Genomic DNA, 19,787 nt, shown 5'->3' on the forward strand with positions numbered 1-19,787 from the left:
ATGTAAATAATATCAAATAAAAAACATCATAACGGGATTTTACTTTAGCTACTTCTTTTTCCATGAGCTTGTATTTTTTGGAACGTTCAAGTTTATCTTGCGACAAAGACGCTTCCAGTTTGCTCCTTTGTATTTCAGCGGCTCTAAGTTTGGCTTCGGTTTGTCGCAATTCAGCTTGGTAGCTGTGATATGTTTTCATTGTTGTGTGAAGTTCGTGTAAAACTCTTAATATCTCCTCGTGTGTTTCATAACCTATTTCCCTACACTGCGAGGCGGAGAAATAGTTTCGTAAAGCTTTATTTTCTTGTCAATCAACGTGTGGACTTACTCTTTTGTATATTCGTTGAACATCTTCCATTACTTGGGCCAATCTTGACACTAAATGCGTCGAATACACTTCAGATAAAGCTACATGGTCCCTGCTCAAATTCTTGGTTTGAGACACCAACTGTTGCCAGCATGTGTAACTTGAAAACAAAGGCCATTGTTCTCTTCTACAATATCCGAAAAGAAAAACACATTTTTATATGCTACAATAATGACAAAACATTAGCGTTGCAATTGCTGTGTAATTTTAAAAGGCAGTTTTAATGATAATTATTATTTAGAATCACAAAATTATGTAATTTTCTTTAAAAAGTTAAACATTTTTTGGAAAACCCATTTTTTTAAATCTAGAATTATATATCTAGATAGATAGATACTAGATAATATATCTGTGTATGTTTTTATTAATATTGTGTAATATCCTTTATTTACTAATATAACAAATTGTGAGTTGTACTTTTATCAGTGCTTTATTGATAGTCGTTATGGAGACTGTAGTTACATTGAAAAGCAATTCGTCATTCTGATTAAGGATATTTCCACCATTCTGATTATAAACATTTAATGCACATATGATAATTTGTATACTGTTGAACTGACGTAAAAATGAACACAAATATTCGAACTATTAATAATTAACGTAAAATTATATACGATAACGAAAATAAAAGGAAATTAGTAAATGTGCGAAGTGTGAATTAATATATTGTAAGGGTTTGCATAATAATTAAACGTCTCGAGAAGTAATTGTCCTTTTTAAATTGTACATTTCTATCAACTAATGTTTTTATACACGTAAAATAAATTTATTATACATTTATTTTTTAATTATAATTATGATTTGTTCTTCAAGTATACGCGCCCTAACTAGAAAATATGAATGAACCCACACTCATTCGTACAAACCGTTTTACGACTTCACACTACCTAAAACCCTCATAAAATATTAAATCTAAAAATATGTGTGCATTGACTTTTACGTAAACCCGACTCGAAATAAACAGGATAAATAAACCTGAGTATCGACTAACTTTTGTTTCTGTTCCTTATGTCGCAATTGGAGGCTTTTCGCTAGCTTGTCCAAATTTTTGGAATAATCCAATTCCAATTCGCCTCGCCTGCGAAAAAAATCCTGCAACTCGGTCAGCAGAGCAACCTGAGCTTCCATACGCACATCCAAACATCTTAATTGTTCGTTTAGTTGAAGTCTTATATCTGAAAAAGAAAAGAAAACTTATATTAGAAACGAATGTTTAGCTAATAAATTTGTTTTACAACACAAATAATCGCCCCCATGATATTGGCCAAACGTTGTTCCTTTTAATTACCGGTTGTTACGTTCTATTCCACATGTATAAAACAATGTTTAGTGACAAAGAACATTTTAAATGCACTGAATTAAAAAATACATCAATTTTTAAAATACCGAAAAAATATCTACAAAGTTCTACTGCACCGAATTCGTTAGGCATTGTTACTCCTGATTATTATTTGTTAGGATAAAGGGTCAATTGAAAAGCCCACGGCCTGACACATAGATGGCGCTACTAGAAGTAAATCCATATGTTTTTAGTTAACCCTAAGCCTCAAAAGGTGCGTGTATAAATTTGACAGCTGTCGGATCATTAGTTTGTGAATTATAGCATTTTGTGTGAAGCAACTTTTGTTATTGTGAAAATAATGGATAAAAAGAAATTTCGCGTGTTGATAAAATATTGCTTTTTGAAGGGAAAAATACAGTTGAAGCAAAAAGTTGAAATTGAATGAAATAGCAGACAAAGATATCAACTGAACGTGTACATCATATCATTCACGAATATTTGGGTATGAGGAAAGCTCTCTCGGGTGCCGCGCGAGCTCACTTTTGACCAAAAACAACGACGATTTGATGATTCGGAGCAGTGTTTGAAGATGATCAAGGGTAATAACCCCGAGTTTTTGCGTCGATATGTGACAATGGATGAAACATGGCTCCATCATTTCACTCGTACGTGGAAAAACGCAACAGTCGGCTGGCAAGGTTACGGCGTCTGTATTTTGAGATGCGCATGTAATAATTTTCATTGACTACCTTGAAAATGGAAGGACCATCAACAGCGTCTATTACTTAGCGTTATTGGACCATTTGAAGGACGAGTTCGCCGAAAAACAGCCGCATTTGAAGAAAAAGAAAATATTGCTTCACCAAGACAATGCACCGTGTCACAAGTCAGTGAAAACGATGACAAAAATCCATGAATTGGGCTTCGAATTGCTTCCTCATATTCCATATTCTCCAGATCTGGCGTCCCCCAGCGACTATTTCCTGTTCTCAGATCTCAAAAGAATGCTCGCTGGGAAGAAATTTTCATCGAATGAAGAAGTGATCGCCGAAACTGAGGCCTATAAGGACAAATCGTACTACAAAAATGGTATCGAAAAGTTGGGAGGGTCGCTATAATCAGTGGATCATCCTTGAAAGCAAATATGTTAAATAATTTTATAATTTTGGCAAAAAAATTAGTTTTGCTATGGTAGGCCGGGGACTTCAATTGTCCTGTTATATACCATGTGCAAAAAACAGTATTCACGGATGAACAATATTTTAAATATAATTTCCACAATGCCTTGAAAAATTAATCCAAATAAACCAAACAAAAAAAATCTTTATAGAATAACATCGATTTTATAAATCTCCATGTAATTTAGTTAGAAATATACCAATTCAAAGAAACAATACGTATTGTTCCTGATATTACATACACATCAATTCAAATAACCAATTTTCGTATATTTTCCAGCCAAATCACTTATTGTTGTAGTCAATACTTCGATTGATTGTTTCACGTTTTTAACTAATGAAATCCATTACAAAAATCCGAATGTTGATGTTCTATTGAATTGATATATAGCTTAGATAGAATTATTATGCAAAATGGTATCAGCTATTTATGCAAATTAAAAAACCACACGATATAAAATGTGTTTTAACAGTTTTAAGGACGTCCAGAAGTTGTCTGATAAACGATGACGTTGAAATGATTCAAAACATTTATTTAATGTGAAAATTATATGAAATTTTCTGCTAATGAATTTTAATAATATCAACATTAAAATTATGATGTTTTATTTAAAAGGAACACTACATAATTAGTTTGGTCACAGTCATACTATAAAACAAACATTTTGATTATTTATTTGATAAAAAATATGATTTATGGAAACCGCGAAATATTGTATAAAATAAACGTTTTTTTGTTGAAATTATATCTTTATTTCCATAAAAAAAGATGAATGAATATATATTTCAAGTGTTGTCCAACTTTGTCGCATTTTTCAAGCACTTTGTGAGTATTATCGCGAAACTCTCATTTTTTTAGATGCAAGCAAAAAAACTATGTTGTAAGAAACGACTCTTGAAGCCACTTGACTATATATTATTATTGCATGTCTATTTTATTAGTAATAAACATATTTGTTATTGTAAACAATTTATTACAATTGTTGCAAACTAGAGAAAAGTTATCAACGGGACGCTTCTATAACATCTCATCAAGAAGTAAATGCTAATGGCTAACACAGTAAAAACTTTAAATTCAATATAAGGTCTGTAAGCAATCTTGCTCTTGTTTTAACTTAAAATAACTAATCGCAATTTATAGGTTATAATAATGAGTTATATTCACGTTTGCTAAAGTGACGCCATATATTATAATGATAGATGAGCAATTCGGGTTCCGCGCTAAACATTCAGCCGTTCATCAGGCCCATCGGCTGGCCGCAAAAATCAACTGTGCTTTTAACCGACGTGAAGACTTGGAGCGGTCTTCTTGGACCTAACCAAAGCCTTTGACAAGGTTTGGCACGAAGGCTTAGTGGCGAAATGCATCCGATTAGGTCTACCTGATGACCTAACAGCTCTTATCAAATCATTTCTGTCAGGGCGATCGTTCCAGGTGAAGATTAAAGATATTCTCTCTAGTCGGAAAACCATCGACGCAGAAGTTCCACAAGGCTCCCCCCTGGCACCCGCTCTATTTAATATTTTTCTTTCAGATATCCCTAGGAGATCACAAGTTGAGGCTGATTTTTACGCAGACGACACTGCTTACTTTGCTTCTTCAAGAGTAGCACCGCACATCCGAAGCAGACTCCAAAAACAACTCGATGAGACGGTCCAGTGGTTACATTTCTGGAGGTTGCAGGTCAACCCACAGAAAACCCAGGCCATCTTCTTCCACAAGAAGCGTTTTGCACCGAGCATTTTGCGTCTTAAAATCGAGAACGCCGAAATCCCATGGTCAGAAGAAGCCACCTATCTCGGTCTTGTCTTCGATCGCAAATTTAGGTGGAACTCCCACATTCAAAAGTCCCTCCATAAAGGTCAAGGTATTGTTAATTTGCTGTTCCCGCTTATTAACAGAGTCAGCAGGCTTCCTCTATCTATAAAATCTCTCCTGTACAAGATGCTGGTTCGATCAGTCATTCTATACGGCTCCAGTGTCTATCTAAAATACGTCTCCCCTAGCCAGGTGGAACGTCTCCAAGTGTTTCAAAACAAAATTCTCAGGAGAATTATCAATGCCCCATGGTTCGTCAGGAACAATCAAATTCATAGAGAAACAGACGTCCCTCAAGTTCACGATTTTATATCCGAGGTTTATTCGAGATATTTCTCCACTCTTCGTCTCTCGGACAATAGATGTATTACCGAGCTGGCCGATATTTTAGGCCAATAACTCATTCGGCTCTTCGTAGCCTTATTCTAACACAGCCGACACTACCCCGTCCTGCTCTAACTCCTAATTGTCTCGACTTTCTCCGGCGAGCGATTAACTCATGTACCGCAAGCTGCGTGGTGTGATAACGACGCCACGTCCTTGCCTGGCCCTTGTGCCTCTTAACGGTGTTACCGGTTACGGGCACCCTCCTTACCCTCCTTAGTTAGGGTCATTGGATCAGCTGATAGGGTGGGGTTTAGTGGGTAGCCCAGAGGCAGCCTCCACATAACCACTCCAACTCGCTTATTCTTGCGGGTCTTCTCGACCAGGTATCCCCTACCCGGTTCCAGGCCAAAAAAAAAATATTATAAAGCTAGTTACCACACAGATAATTCTATTTTCTAATTGACAATGGAACAATACCAAATAAAAAAATTAAAGCCGTCTATAAACTCTGGCAAAAATCGATTATTATTATTCATCATTTTTAAATCGACAATACATTAAAAGCAATATGATTTTTGACCTATGGTACTATTTTATTACTAGAGACATATAAAATATTAATAAATAGCGTATAGTTTTCTGTTATTGATTCGGTCTAATCAATTAAATACTTAACTTAAGAGAATTCAGTTACATATCGTGCCATATGTTTGCTTAATTGCCAGATCATATATTCATATAATTATTTGGCGATGAAAATTAATCAGAGAAAGTTATCAATTCAATTTTATTAAATAAATTCATCCTTGAAAACAATACTTTAAAGTGTCTTGAATTTTGTCTGAAAGCATTTGATTTATAAGTGAGATATCACTTGAGACTCTTGATATTACAAGAAATAGTACAATGGCCGTTATAAAGATCTTTAAAATTAAGTAACAGTCTGTTTAATTTTAAATATAAGTTCAATTTAATAATGATGAGTCATAAGTAGATTTTTTATAAGTTTAATGCCATTGTCATTTAAATTACAAAACAGGGAATTGTGATTTTTATTTCAACTTCGATCCAGTATTATATAGAAAAAATATTCTAATTCTGTTTTGTATCTATCAATTCAATCTTAAATTGTAGATCTCCGAGCAGATTGCCTTTTAAAAAAGCAAGGGTATTGACTCCGATCTCATAGCAAAGCTAAGATGTTTTTCATAGTTCTTCATATGGTAGTGTTATTTTTTTCGTTTCCTCTTTTATTTACCGACCTACTGGGTGCGGTACGTGTAAACCGATATTTCCTCGAGTAAAAAGTGTCTAGAAAAGATGAAGACTATGAAGTCAGATCCACCAATATAACAATAATACGATTAATAAAAGCGGATAATGCATTTTATCAGACAGTCCCCAGTTGAACTCATAAATAACTTTATAAAATACAACAAGCTAATGGTGTGCCAATTGAATTTTATAAAATCGTTCATGGAGTTCAGACCCTCGTCAAAATTCAAGGTGACTTCTCAAGCCTATAAAGCTGCTCATTCTCGTGATTTCAAACCGTCATTGTTATTAGTTTTTTTTTAACGAAAGAAAAAAAAACATTGTTATATTTTGACAAATAAAATTAACGTTAAACTTAACTTTAAAATTGAAAAAACTATTAACATTTATATTTAATGCTATGCTACGAATTAATTACTTCCCTAGTATCTCGAAAGTAGCTAAGATATTAATGATTCTTAAACCAGGAAAAATACCAGAAGATGTGAGCTCCTACCGACCTATAAGTTTATTACCGATAATCTCGAAAATTTTCGAGAAATTATAAATAAAGAAGCTAAACTATATAATAAGCACGGGACTATAGAACAAGTGCATAGACTTGTAAACTAAATAAACACTGACCTAAATGCCAAAGATATTGTTCGGCTGCTTTTCTAGACATATCTCAGGCTTTTGACAAAGTATGGCATACGGGCTTGCAGGTTAAACTAAAGAAACTTCTTCCTCATCCGGACTATCATTTACTAAAATCGTATCTCACTGATAGACATTTTATTGTAAATCAAGGCGATGAACATACGGAATTAAATCCCATATATTCAGGAGTTCCGCAAGGTAGTGTACTGGGTCCAGTACTGTACCTTCTGTATACGGCCGATCTGCCCACCACAAAAATAACTACTGTGGCAACATACGCAGACGACACAGCAATCTTAGCATCCCATGAAGATCAACATCATCAATAAACTTACAATCCCACCTGGAGCAAATACAATTATGGTTGAAGACATGGCGCATTAAAGCCAATGAAACAAAATCCACGCACGTAACATTTACCTTGCGTAGAAGAACATGTCCTGTGAATATCAATCATCGTCAACTCCCCCAAGTAGAGCATAAATTAAATTTAAAGTTAAATATCTTGGTATGCACTTAGATCGACGCCTAACCTGGAAGAAGCACATACTGTCTAAACGGAAACAACTTGGACTTAAATTGTATCAATTGTATTAGCTCATCGGGCGCAAATCCAAGTTATCATTAGATAACAAGGTATTGCTGTATGAGTCTATACTCAAGCCCATTTGGTCATATGGAATCCAATTATGGGGTACCGCTAGCAAATCTAATATATCCATCATTCAACGGTTCCAAAATAAGGTGTTGCGTGCCATTGTTGATGCTCCGTACTATATTTCAAATAAAGTGATACAACGCGATATTCCTCTAGAACCTATAACGAGTGTAATCCAACGTGTTTGTGTGAAGTACTTCGAAAGATCATGCCCCCCAATGTACATTTAACACCACCTGATCTGATTACTGGACCTATGTAGACTTTCGAATAAGCTTTAGAATAAGACTAATTAATTAAGACAATATTTTACACAGAATATTGCTTAATGAAGTGATTTTTTACATGTCATGTATTTATAATATAGACATAAGAAATAATTATTGCCAATAAGGCAGATTGTGGAATCACGAAGAGTAATAAAAAAAAATTTGAAAGAAACGTGTGCAATATCCTGCTATACGTTTTGAATTGTACGAAATCATGTGAAATCGTAAATTGGCGTTGTTCACAAGTAAAGATTTAAGACAATACAGAACCAAAATGATACTTTTGCAATGTCACAATGTAATACAATAGAACGAAGAAAATGTTTCCACGACTATTAGCAGAAAATAGCAACAGCTTTTAAAACTAAAAATCGTCGTCTAAAAATATCACCCTACATCTCTAAAAAGTATCGCGTGACTGAAATTGTCTGTTAACACCCCATATACTTTTCATAGACCACATTTTAGTCAAAATATATACATTCATTCGTTTTGAAAATAAAATGTTTTAGTAAATCTAAATTTAATACATGTTCATTAAATACAGTTTTTTTACAACTAAGCGGTCATTAATGAAACAAGTATAATAATAGAATATATTATTCAGGGTGATGCAATAAAACTTTTATTTTTAAAAATACATTCCAATAAAACATTTAAACCGGTAAGACGAAGTAAGTTTAATAATGAAATCTAATTCTAATTAAAATTAGATTACTTAAATTATTATTTTCTTTCATTATGTATTCCTTTTAATCGTACTAGTCTTAAAACAACAAAAATCAAGGGGCCTGGGCTGCTTGAAGGATTTGTCTCATAATAGCAATAACACAAATTTTAGAATACATAAACAATTCTCTCCAAGTTCCATTACCTTCTCTTAGCTCGTGGTTGTTTCCTAACAGGTCAATTAAAAAGTCCCCGGCCTACCATAGTAAAACACATTTTTTGGCAAAATTAGTCTTTTTTATTCAACATAATTCCCTTCAAGGGTGATACACTAGTTATAGCGGCCCTCCAACTTTTCGATACCACTTTTGTAGTACGATTTATCCTTTGCTTTAAAATAGGCCTCAATTTCGACGATTATTTCTTCTTTCAACGAAAATTTCTTCCCAGGGAGCCCAAGCCCAATTCATGGATTTTTGACACGGTGCATTGTCTTGGTGAAGCAGCACTTCTTTTTTTAAATACGGCCGTTTTTACGAGCAATTTCGTCCTTCAAACGGCCCAATAACGCTATGTAATAGTCGCTGTTGATGGTCCTTCCCTTTTCAAGGTAGTCAATGAAAATTATTCCATGCGCATCCCAAAATACAGATGCCATAACCTTGCCAGCCAACTGTTGCGTTTTCCCACGCTTTGGAGCGGGTTCATCGTGTGCAGTCCACTCGGATGACTGTCGATTGGACTTCGGAGTAAAATGATGCAGCCACGTTTCATCCATTGTCACATATCAATGCAAAAACTCGGGTTTATTACGCTTGATCATCTTCACTTCACTCTTCCGAATCATCAACTCGTCGTTGCTTTTGGTCAAAAGTGAGCTAGCGCGGCATCCCTTTGCACAGAGCTTTCTCATACCCAAATATTCGTGAACGATACGTCGAATGATTTGTGAATGATGTACACTTTCAGTTGATATCTTTAGAGTGTCTGCTATTTTGTTCAATTTCAATTTATGATCTTTCAAAATCATTGGGTACATTTTTTAAATGTTTTCGTCGGTAACAACCTCTTTTGGGTGTCCACTGCGTTCATCGACTTCGGTGCTTATTTCACCACGTCTAAACTCAGCATACCACTCGTTGATGGTTGATTTTCCTGGGCAGTGTCCAGAAACTTGGCATCAAGCCAAATTTTTTGCTTCAATTGTATTTTTCCCTTCAAAAAGCAATATTTTATTCTTAATAACATTCATATTTTTTCACAATAACAAAAACTGCTTCACTCAAAATGCTATAATTCAGAAACTAATGATCCGACAGCTGTCAAATTTATACACGCATCTTTTGACGGTTAGGGCTAACTAAAAAACATATGGATTTAATTCTAGTATCGCCATCTATGTGTCAGGCCGAGGACTTTTCAATTGACCTGTTACTTTATAGTTCCCAGGTACTAAACTAAAAAACCTTTGTGACTTTTTACAAGAACTATGAAAAACGTTTCATTCCCTACAAATGCCATTTTGATCATTAGTACCTCAATTATCAAGTAGTAAATATATTATATATAACAGTAATATCCTTAAACTCTTAAGCAACCAATAATGGACTATTGGAGTAAAACCGTTGGTCGCATTCACCTCTAGGCATGCTAAATTAAACTCCCACTGGGTAGTGAATTTTTGTATTGTCTCACAGTGGTATTAAAGATCTCAGACATGTCAACGACCAGTCTGGGTAAAACTAGGTACTTTTTGACGATGTTTATGCTGATCCAATCGTTCGGCAAACTTCAGGAATTGCTAAATATTAATACTCAATAATCATTACGGTGTTAATCAAGGATTCAAAGCTGATGGTAACCAGTATGTCCAGTTTCAATAAGACGTACAAGTGATTTTAATCAATTCAATACTTAAAATATATTAAAAATAAAACATGATTTTTTATCCGAATTATAACGGTTCTTACGAATCTAATTAATGCTAAAATGAATCATTCAATATATGGTATATAAATATATCAAATATTAACAACCACAACTGATAGAGAAGTGAAATAAATATGACAGTTTGTGGAATCTAAAATTAATTTATATTCAGAAAAATAACTGCATGCTAACGACAGTAATAATATTTATTTTTTTGAAAAACATTACAGTACTAGGAAGGTAAATATTATTTTATTCATTACATACGTGTACGGTATTAGTAGAAAATGGTAGCTATTTTTTTTTAGTTTTTAACACAAGTTATTCAATAAATATTTTTTGGGAATGTAACAATAGCTGAAATTTGTTTTTAAATTGTTAAATCTGAGGAATAAGGTGGATTTTACAACAAAATATTCTTCAATTCACTGTTTTTTAAAACAGCAAATTCTTTTAAAACTCTTATTCGAATGTATTTTTGTCCCATTGCCTAAAATGCAACCACCATTATATACACTTGCAGAACCCAAAAATAGAGCCAAATATATATTTGATATAAATATAAATATTATTTACTATATATACAAAGGGATAACAGTAACAAAGAGAAAAATAGTTTTAAGATTATAGTTATTTACAATTTAAAGCTAAATAAAATTGAAAATATATTGTTTATTCATACAAGATGATAAATATATTTTCCCAGTTCGATGCAATATCCTAAAGCCAGACCGTATCACATGAAAGTTTCATTAATTTAGATGGACATAAGATCGATAGCTAGCTGGCCTTATGAAATATGCAGTAACATTAAAATTGACCATTATTTATCCCAATAGACAATGGATATTTTAGATCAGAAAGATTATTAAACTGGTAGTAGCTAACATTTATATTTACATTTAGAAGAACATAAAACACAGTTAATTAAATTAAACTACTGAAAGATGTCATCAAAAAAAATCAAACGAAAGTGAAATTACAAAAAAATAAATACAACACCTCAAATATTTTGATCAACTTCTTTCTTTTTTGTTTACTACGATACAGCATAGTAAATATGCGGATAACAGGCGCCTGTACCCATTAGAAATTTAAATATGATCTTATTTACATAATAAACCAAACAATAGTCAAGCAAAAGTAAAAGGAGTTTTCGATATGACCACAATACCGCTTAGCGAACCCGTTATTGTTATTTTGTTATGGTAAGACTGAAGCCGTCGTTTCTATTTTCAAAAAAACAATAAGATTTACATTTTCTCAATATTACCACCTGCTTATTTACACGTTTTTATTTATACAAGTAATATCTAATATGTTTGGGAAGAAGGTACCACAGAGAACCAGGTTAAATAAATAATGAGTATGTGTTTTGCAGTCTTCAGGCGAATATGCTAGTACGTTATCGTAATAAAATAGACTTTCTAAGCTGAACTGAGTTCACGTTATGAAGAATAGTACAAATACAACAATTTATTGAAGCACTCCCGTATACTAATTCAGCTTTGGTATCATATATATATATATATATATATATATATATATATATATATATATATATATATATATCGTTTTAAAATTCATAAATTCAATCCACGTTATTTTATTATATCCTCCTAACCATAATAAATAAACATTGCAACATTGCATTTCTTAGACAACCTCGAAATCGATCGAAAACGATGCTAAAACTGTCTATTAATTTTATTGAAAAAATGAGAAAAATTGCGTAGGATTGATCAACGCAACTTGAACGATAAAACGTTTTAAATATACAGCAGGTGGATGCATACATATTATTAAGTTCGTAGTGAAAACTGGACTAAGCCTGTGAATTAATTTTAAAGGATATGTACAGTAGACTATACTTTCTATTATGTGTAATTTTATCTGCAAATATACAAATATATCAAATTATGACATTAAAGTCTTCAAGTGAAGTTAATATCGCCATCGCCAGAAGGTCTTCGTGTTTGCTTGATATGGCTCCACTTGACTTATTTCTCTTCCTGTAATTGAAATTACCATTTCGCCGCGTTCGATAGGTCTACAGAAGGTATAAAAAAATGAAAAATTCGTCAGGAGAACTAAAGTTAATTTAAGAAAAAAATATTTTGGAAATTCGTTCATTCGTTAAATAAACAAATTAATTATTTCCGAAAGGACCCAATTAGAAGGCGACACAACAAATTTGGATAAACAATAAACATTTTGTTTGTTTTTTTGTCCAATTACCGGTGTTTTTCGACAGAACGTAAAATAAGATGTAACGGTTATTAATTAAGACATCTTTGTGCCCGTGGGTGGTCAACAACAAACAACAAATAAAACAAATGATACAGCAAACAGCTGGCATTACGATAGACACAAGAAGAAAAAGTCTTCGGCACGATATAGCGTTGTTAAATTTTATGTTCAAGAGGTACAGCTGATGACTGCCGTGAACGCAACCCGTTGCCCAGGTCTATGACCCTTTTATATCACAATGCCTCGCAAGTAAATCCCTTACGATTAACATATATCGACAACAGCACCCTAACCAATCAAAACAACACTTATCCTCATTAAATTTCATAAAGACGTAAGACGGATTCTTATTAATATTGATAGGATAGGCGAGCTTCGATATCAAATAATCGATAATCCGGAAGCTAGCAGTTTTGAGCTTCCGGAAGCTGCTATACCTCTACATTTAGAGCGAAACCGCTTTTACGATTTTAGTAATGTCTTAATAATTGACGATCGGTACATAAATATTAATGTTACACACACAATGTTACTAATTAAATCAGTGTTAGGCGGGAATGATGAATATATAAATTCCTTCCCTAGAACTCGACAATTGGCGATATCTGATTCACATTCTAGTGCAGCCTTTGTTCATCTTGATGGTGTAGATTCTTTACGCAATTTTGAAGTTATTGACCTATTATTAATTTGTTAGTCTCAAGTTTTTTTTTTTTCATTTTAATATATAGTATAATAAATATAAATCATTTTAGGTCCTTGAATTATGTTATTATTTAACAATCTGTTGTTGTTAATTTGAACACGGTTTTTACATATATAAAAACCTCAAACATATTTAAATGGAATAAAAACACGTCTGATAGTTTAGAAGGATAACAACGAACAAGGCAATGGACTAGATCTTCATATGGTTGCAGTATGTATGTAAAAAACATTTTTTGCATATCCTTAAAATTTAGATATTTAAGATTATATCGAGAAAATATTTCAAAATTATATTCAAAACAATTCTTTGCCCGTACATACAGCCATCATTTACATTTTTTCAATTTAGTTTTAAAATATCATAAAAATACATTTAAACGCAACTTATTATAAACGTTATTTTATCATTTATTTAAAAATAAAATTGATACAGGAAGTAATGATTTTTAATTTTGTTTATAAATATGTATATTCTGAAAAATCATTTTAATCTTCCTATTATAATTTAGGTTTTTTTTTACTATTTGAAGTTCATCTGAACAAATTTTTTTGTTCCGACTGGTGAGTGACTATCTTAAGAGACCATCCCAATATATTTATCATTCGGCTTTACCCAGCCTGGTGACAGTGGGATTCAAACTTGGTATTAGAGCACCTGTAGAAGGACCCGTCCTGTGATCATTATAATTTTGAAATCACATAAATTTATTGTGCATTATCTAAACTGCTTAAAACACAGTATATTTCGTAAATTACTATATTATTTATTATGTGTACAATGGTTATATAATTTTTTCTTTCTATAAATGTATTATAATCAGACATACCACAAAAAAATTACTTAATATTTAATATGTAAGCTTTATACGAAAAAGTTAACACATTCTTATTGATATTAATAAAACACTTTTTATGTACCGACAAAAACATTTAATAATATATCACGGTTTGTTGAGCTTTTTATTTACGTATATATTAATAGAATTGCCATTGCCATATTTACCCTAATTGTGACTTTCTAGACACCTAAACACTTTCCAAATCGATTTCAATTTTAAATCATGATTTCAGTAATAAATCAACTAAAGGAAACAAAATTCACACATTTACTCTGAATAATTATTTCGTAAAAGCTTACTTTACCTTTTATGTATAAATGCGATAAAATGACTCAAACCAAATAGTTGCAATTTTTAAGCGTAGTTTTTAAAGGGTTTCTTACTGATAATTGTTTATTATTATCTATGTATACAGTGAAATAATGTAATATGTCCTACTGATCATGACAAGTAACAGTCAGCAAAATTACGTTACCGCAAAATACATTCATTTTTCATTGGATAAATAATTATTGAAGGTTTTCCGAGACTTCTTTTGTTTAAAGCATGTAATTTAAATACTTTTCTTAATTCTGCAGTATTCCTGTGACTCCTGATTGAATATGATGATGAAGAATATGTCGATGAACAAAATTGAACTTGTCATCATGTTTTACCTGTCATAACGCAGAATACTGCTGATATCACCACCAAAAATTCTTCTTTTTGTTCTTAGAGGATCTATATCATTCAAATATATTCGTCGCCATCAAGCCATAAAAAACTTTTTTTTCTTAAGATTGTTAATGTTTCATGTTTATCTCTAATCTTAATATTATAAAACATCTTTTTTCGATTTTGATGATGCAGTGATACAATCTCTTGTTATTTTCTTGTACAAATTTAGTAGTTCTAATCTTTTAATCTTATTGTCACAGCTTTGGTAAAACATGAACAAAAATAGTCAAAGTATTGTGTAATAGAGTCGACAACCGAAATACTTACACACTAGTCAGCCTTAATCTTCCTTTTCGTTCCTTATTTATCACCAATCTATAAATACACCGAATAACAGATATTTCGGACCTATTGATTAGTTGTTTTTTCATATCGATTGATACACCTACACTAAAAGTATCAATGACCATAGACTTAATGACCCGTATGACCGGAAGCAGTAAACATCTGTCTTCATAATAACGAAAATGGCCTTTTTTAATACAACGGGGATGTGTTGTGGATCAAAATACGAATGAAACCAAGGACACCACCAGTTAATGGAAAATATCACGCCTTATTTTTAATTAAACTGATCGCATCTTGTAACTTGCAGGCTTCATATAATGGGGTGGCAGCAAAGCTGAATTCAATTCCAAGTTTTAATCAACGTTGTATAAATTAAGATCGTTATAATTAATTACGGTTTTGTTCACCAGCAAAAGGGTTTTTATTCATTTAACGCCCAAAACAAAGTTCTACGATTAATTACCAATTTTTATCACTACGTAACCAACGAAGAGCTGCCCGATGACCTCAAAATCGAATGGATACACGAAGTGATCCAATATTTCACAAGAGTCAAACAAGAAGAAGCTTACTCTACAATAAAAGAAGCTAAAGCAGGTGTACCACAAGGAAGTGTACTGGAACCAATGGTTTATCTACTCTACACTTGTGATATACCACAAATAGAAAATATTACGATGGCTACATTTGCTGATGATACTGCGATTATAGCTGTTGGAGAGAAAAGTGAAGAAGCCTCACGAAAATTACAAGAGGTAAGTGACAATATAAATAATTGGACACAAGCTTGGAAAATAGGAAAATGTACTGGCTAATTGGAAGAAAATCACAATTAACAGTACATAATAAATTGCTATTATATAAGCAAATACTAAAACCTATATGGACATACGGAGTTCAATTATGGGGATGTTCTGCAAAGAGTAACATAAATAAAATACAAATTTTTCAGAACAAAGTCCTGAGAGGTATTGTGGGTGCACCCAAATACTATAGGACTGATTACCTACATCGAGACCTTCAGATACCCGCAGTCAGACAAGAAATCAAAGGGGGCACGAGGAAAGACTCCATTCTCATACGAATATTGAAATATTGCAACTATTGGATACCACCAGAACAGGACACAGACTCAAAAGAATCAAACCATCTGATTCTGTGTAGTGTTGTGTAGTGATTGAAAAAATTGAGCAGACATGTATAAACATTATTTCACCAGAGACTGAAATAGGGCCGATGGGTCCTCCTAGTTATATACCTAGATTTAAGTTATTATAAAGACAAATTGTAGGTTAGACGGAAACGACTAGTAACAATATATTAATTAAATAATTAAAAAAAAAACTTTTTCATACGCCTAATATTTATTTATAAATACGTATATAGTGATTTAAACGCTTTATCATTGTACATTATTTATACGTTCGTACATCCGACTTTGTCGTTGTCGTGCGTAAGTCAAAATCATGAATTTTTAATTCAGCGGAAGTTGAATAGATGGTTTATGAATAAATTTTCTTTTAATATTCCGAAGGTTCGTATTTTTAGCTTTACTTTAAACGGCTACTTGATATATTTATGTCTCTATAATTTCATTATAATCATACAGACCGACTCGGAATACGTTAAAATATAATCACCCAGTTTTTTGCTTTATTTACATTTTTTTTATAAGTGAAATAAAAGTATAACACGAACAAAAATAGCAGTGTTTATTTTGATATGGTTACATTATATTATTGGCTTTTCTCATTGAAAGAAATAGTTATAATTAATTAACTTAACTTATATTTATATATAAACATAATTAGTTTTTGGACCATTAATATTTTCCAAAATCCTCAATTTACATAATAATTAATGATTATTAATTAGATCTGAACTAAGGATTAATTAACCGTACAAATGAAACAATAATATCTCCATATTGACCTTAGAATGTTTTCTTAAATTTTAGAAATTTCTGAATTTTACCAACTGCAGAATCCGGCTTGGTTACTGGAGTAAATTATATGATTATTCTTTGTCAATTTTTACTCCTTTCAAGACATAAATCTCAATAAAATTGAGCAGTATTAATTTCTTTTAATTTCTGTCATTTCGCCGGAACGTAAAATTAACATGGACAGATTTGGAGCTATTAAGCTGTATTTTCCAGTCTCTAGTCCATTTGTAGATCTTGTTGATCGCTATTTGTACTTTTTCTACAGCCTTAGACAGAGATACATCTTTTGCTATGATAACTGTGTCGTCGGCAAATGTTTCAAGTACTGTTTCTCTTGTTGTTGGGATATCAACAGTATAGAGCAGATACAAGAGCGGTCCTAAGACTACCCGTGGAACTCCAGCCTAAATAAGTTTAAGTGTTGACAATGCCTCTTCAGGCGAGACTCTTTTTTTTCAAAAATATATGATTCCAGCAGTCGACAGTAATTCCGCGATATCATTTTGCTCATTTTGTTGATTAATCTCAAATGCCATACTCGGTGAAAATCTTGCGAGATGCCCAGGAATATTGCAGGACAGTATTTATTTTCTTCAATTGCTTTTTCAACAACCGTTATTTGTCGATTGTCGAGTAGTAGCCGGATATATGAATGAACTATTATAAGTTTCAAGTTGTACTACAATGTAAACAGAAATTTTTATATTTACACCAGAGATAACAAAGCAATCGTTTAATATTTACTTTATCCATTGACAATGTCTTATTTGTTCTTTAATTTGATAATTATACATGTAACACATAAATAGATCAAGCATTTAATAACTCTTATCGTGTATTTCGTTTTCAAACTGGAATTTTGTACTAACATTCCGAAGTTTTATGTTTTCAGTTTGGTTCGTTAACCATGCCTATCATTTTTATGACCCTATAATTTTATTATAATTATATATCCTAATCTGAGATATATACATCGGAGATATTTAAAATTTATGTTCTCACTTTTTTTTTCTTTTGATATCACCGTGATTTGTGACCAGCCAGATTACATCGTTAAAATAGATGAGAGCTTAATTTTCAAAATGATTAACGGATATTATCTTTTTAAGTTATGTTGTTGAAGTAATCGAAATAGATAGACATGACAACCTTGTTTTAGATTAAAATTAGTTTTTTGTTGTTTGAATCCTAGTGGGGAAGATTAAAATTACTGTTTGCGATTTCTATCACAAATAATTTGGCACGTAGGGAACTTCCTACCTGCATGATGTTAATACCTGACATGTTTCTGATTTTAAGTAACATAAATACGAGAATTTTCAGAATAAATAAAAGGGACTAGACTCTTTTTACCTGGCAACCTTAGCATTTGTAAAGGTGTGAAATTACAGTCATAAATCTATCATCTTTTCTTTAGGTATTTCTTTAAGGGGAAGAACGATTTAACGTCGATGATTGGATAGAGGTTTTGCTGCAAAATTCCCCCTTTTCATTATTTATGTTGTTATGTTAAAAGAATTATCTAAAAATATATCTTAGTCACAGTATCAGCATTTATTCACAGTCCAATGGTTATTTCTGCTTCTTCCAGAAGGATGTCTATTTTTAATATCGCCATTATCCAGAGTCTTTCTGCGGACTTTTCATGCTAAATAATAATGATGAAGAATCGAATCGAATAGAAAACAGCCGTAAAATGAATTTAAAAAATGCACGCTCTTTTGTTGTTATGGTGAACAGTAGTAGGTCACGAAAAACATATATCTATGTCTGTTAAAATAATGATTTAGTTTACAAACATAACAGTTAGATTGTAATATAATAGAGTACTAAATTGTTGCGTATATAAAAAGTACGCAGAAATATTAATATATATATTTATGCGGTTTTTTCTTCTGATAAATTTATACACAAGACAGGGACATTTTGTGGTCAATAAGCGAAAAATATATATCATATTTAAATATGCACATAAATATATGACAAAATAGCGACATTCATTAACTGGTTTATTACCCACAAAAATTTATTTAATGATTAATTAAAAAATTTGCTGACGCCCGTTAATTAAAATTAATTAAGAAACAAAGATGTTATGTCTTTGTTATATTTAAATCGATTTTATTTTAAAACGCCAAAAGAAATATTTCAGGAAATTTTTATTTGATTACATACAGTCCATTCAGATGATTTACCATCAATACCACATAATGCGATATATTTAGTAGCAGAAATATCAGGAATCTCAACAATACGTACGATATGTGAGAATAATACGAAAACTGCAATAGCAAACCGGCAGGAATTCGAATTTTTTGTTTATAAATCAATATTATTCTTGTTAATGTTTGATATCAACGTAGTTTTATTCTTTGTTATAATATATATATATATATATATATATATATATATATATATATATATACATATATATATAATATATATATATATATATATTTCAATCAATAAATCTCATATAGTATGTGTAGAGCCGGCTAAATAATGTTAAATATATTTCAAAATAATAAATTAATTTGGAATAGGAATAATATTATTTCAGTGGTTAAATAAATGATATATCAATAACCAGGATTTATTCCAATTGTTTAATGCCTTAAAGCCAATGAG

At 31.8% G+C, this 19,787-nt stretch overlaps 1 protein-coding gene across 4 annotated transcripts in view; it reads right to left on the bottom strand.

Moving 5' to 3' along the window:
• The window catches only part of LOC143197244 (SLIT-ROBO Rho GTPase-activating protein 1), a 54,466-nt gene that overhangs the window by 7,485 nt on the left and 27,194 nt on the right, over positions 1-19,787 (bottom strand). For all 4 annotated transcript variants that reach the window (XM_076405510.1, XM_076405511.1, XM_076405508.1 and 1 more), the window contains 3 exons: positions 1,359-1,542; positions 329-494; positions 44-265 (listed from right to left, as the gene is read on the bottom strand). In XM_076405510.1, coding sequence (XP_076261625.1) covers positions 44-265; positions 329-494; positions 1,359-1,542 — 572 coding nt within the window. The remainder of the gene's footprint in view (positions 1-43; positions 266-328; positions 495-1,358; positions 1,543-19,787) is intronic.

Source organism: Rhynchophorus ferrugineus, unplaced genomic scaffold, assembly GCF_030347505.1.
Source record: "Rhynchophorus ferrugineus isolate W39M unplaced genomic scaffold, kcgeb_rfMv2 rfM5, whole genome shotgun sequence".
NCBI lineage: Eukaryota > Metazoa > Arthropoda > Insecta > Coleoptera > Curculionidae > Rhynchophorus > Rhynchophorus ferrugineus.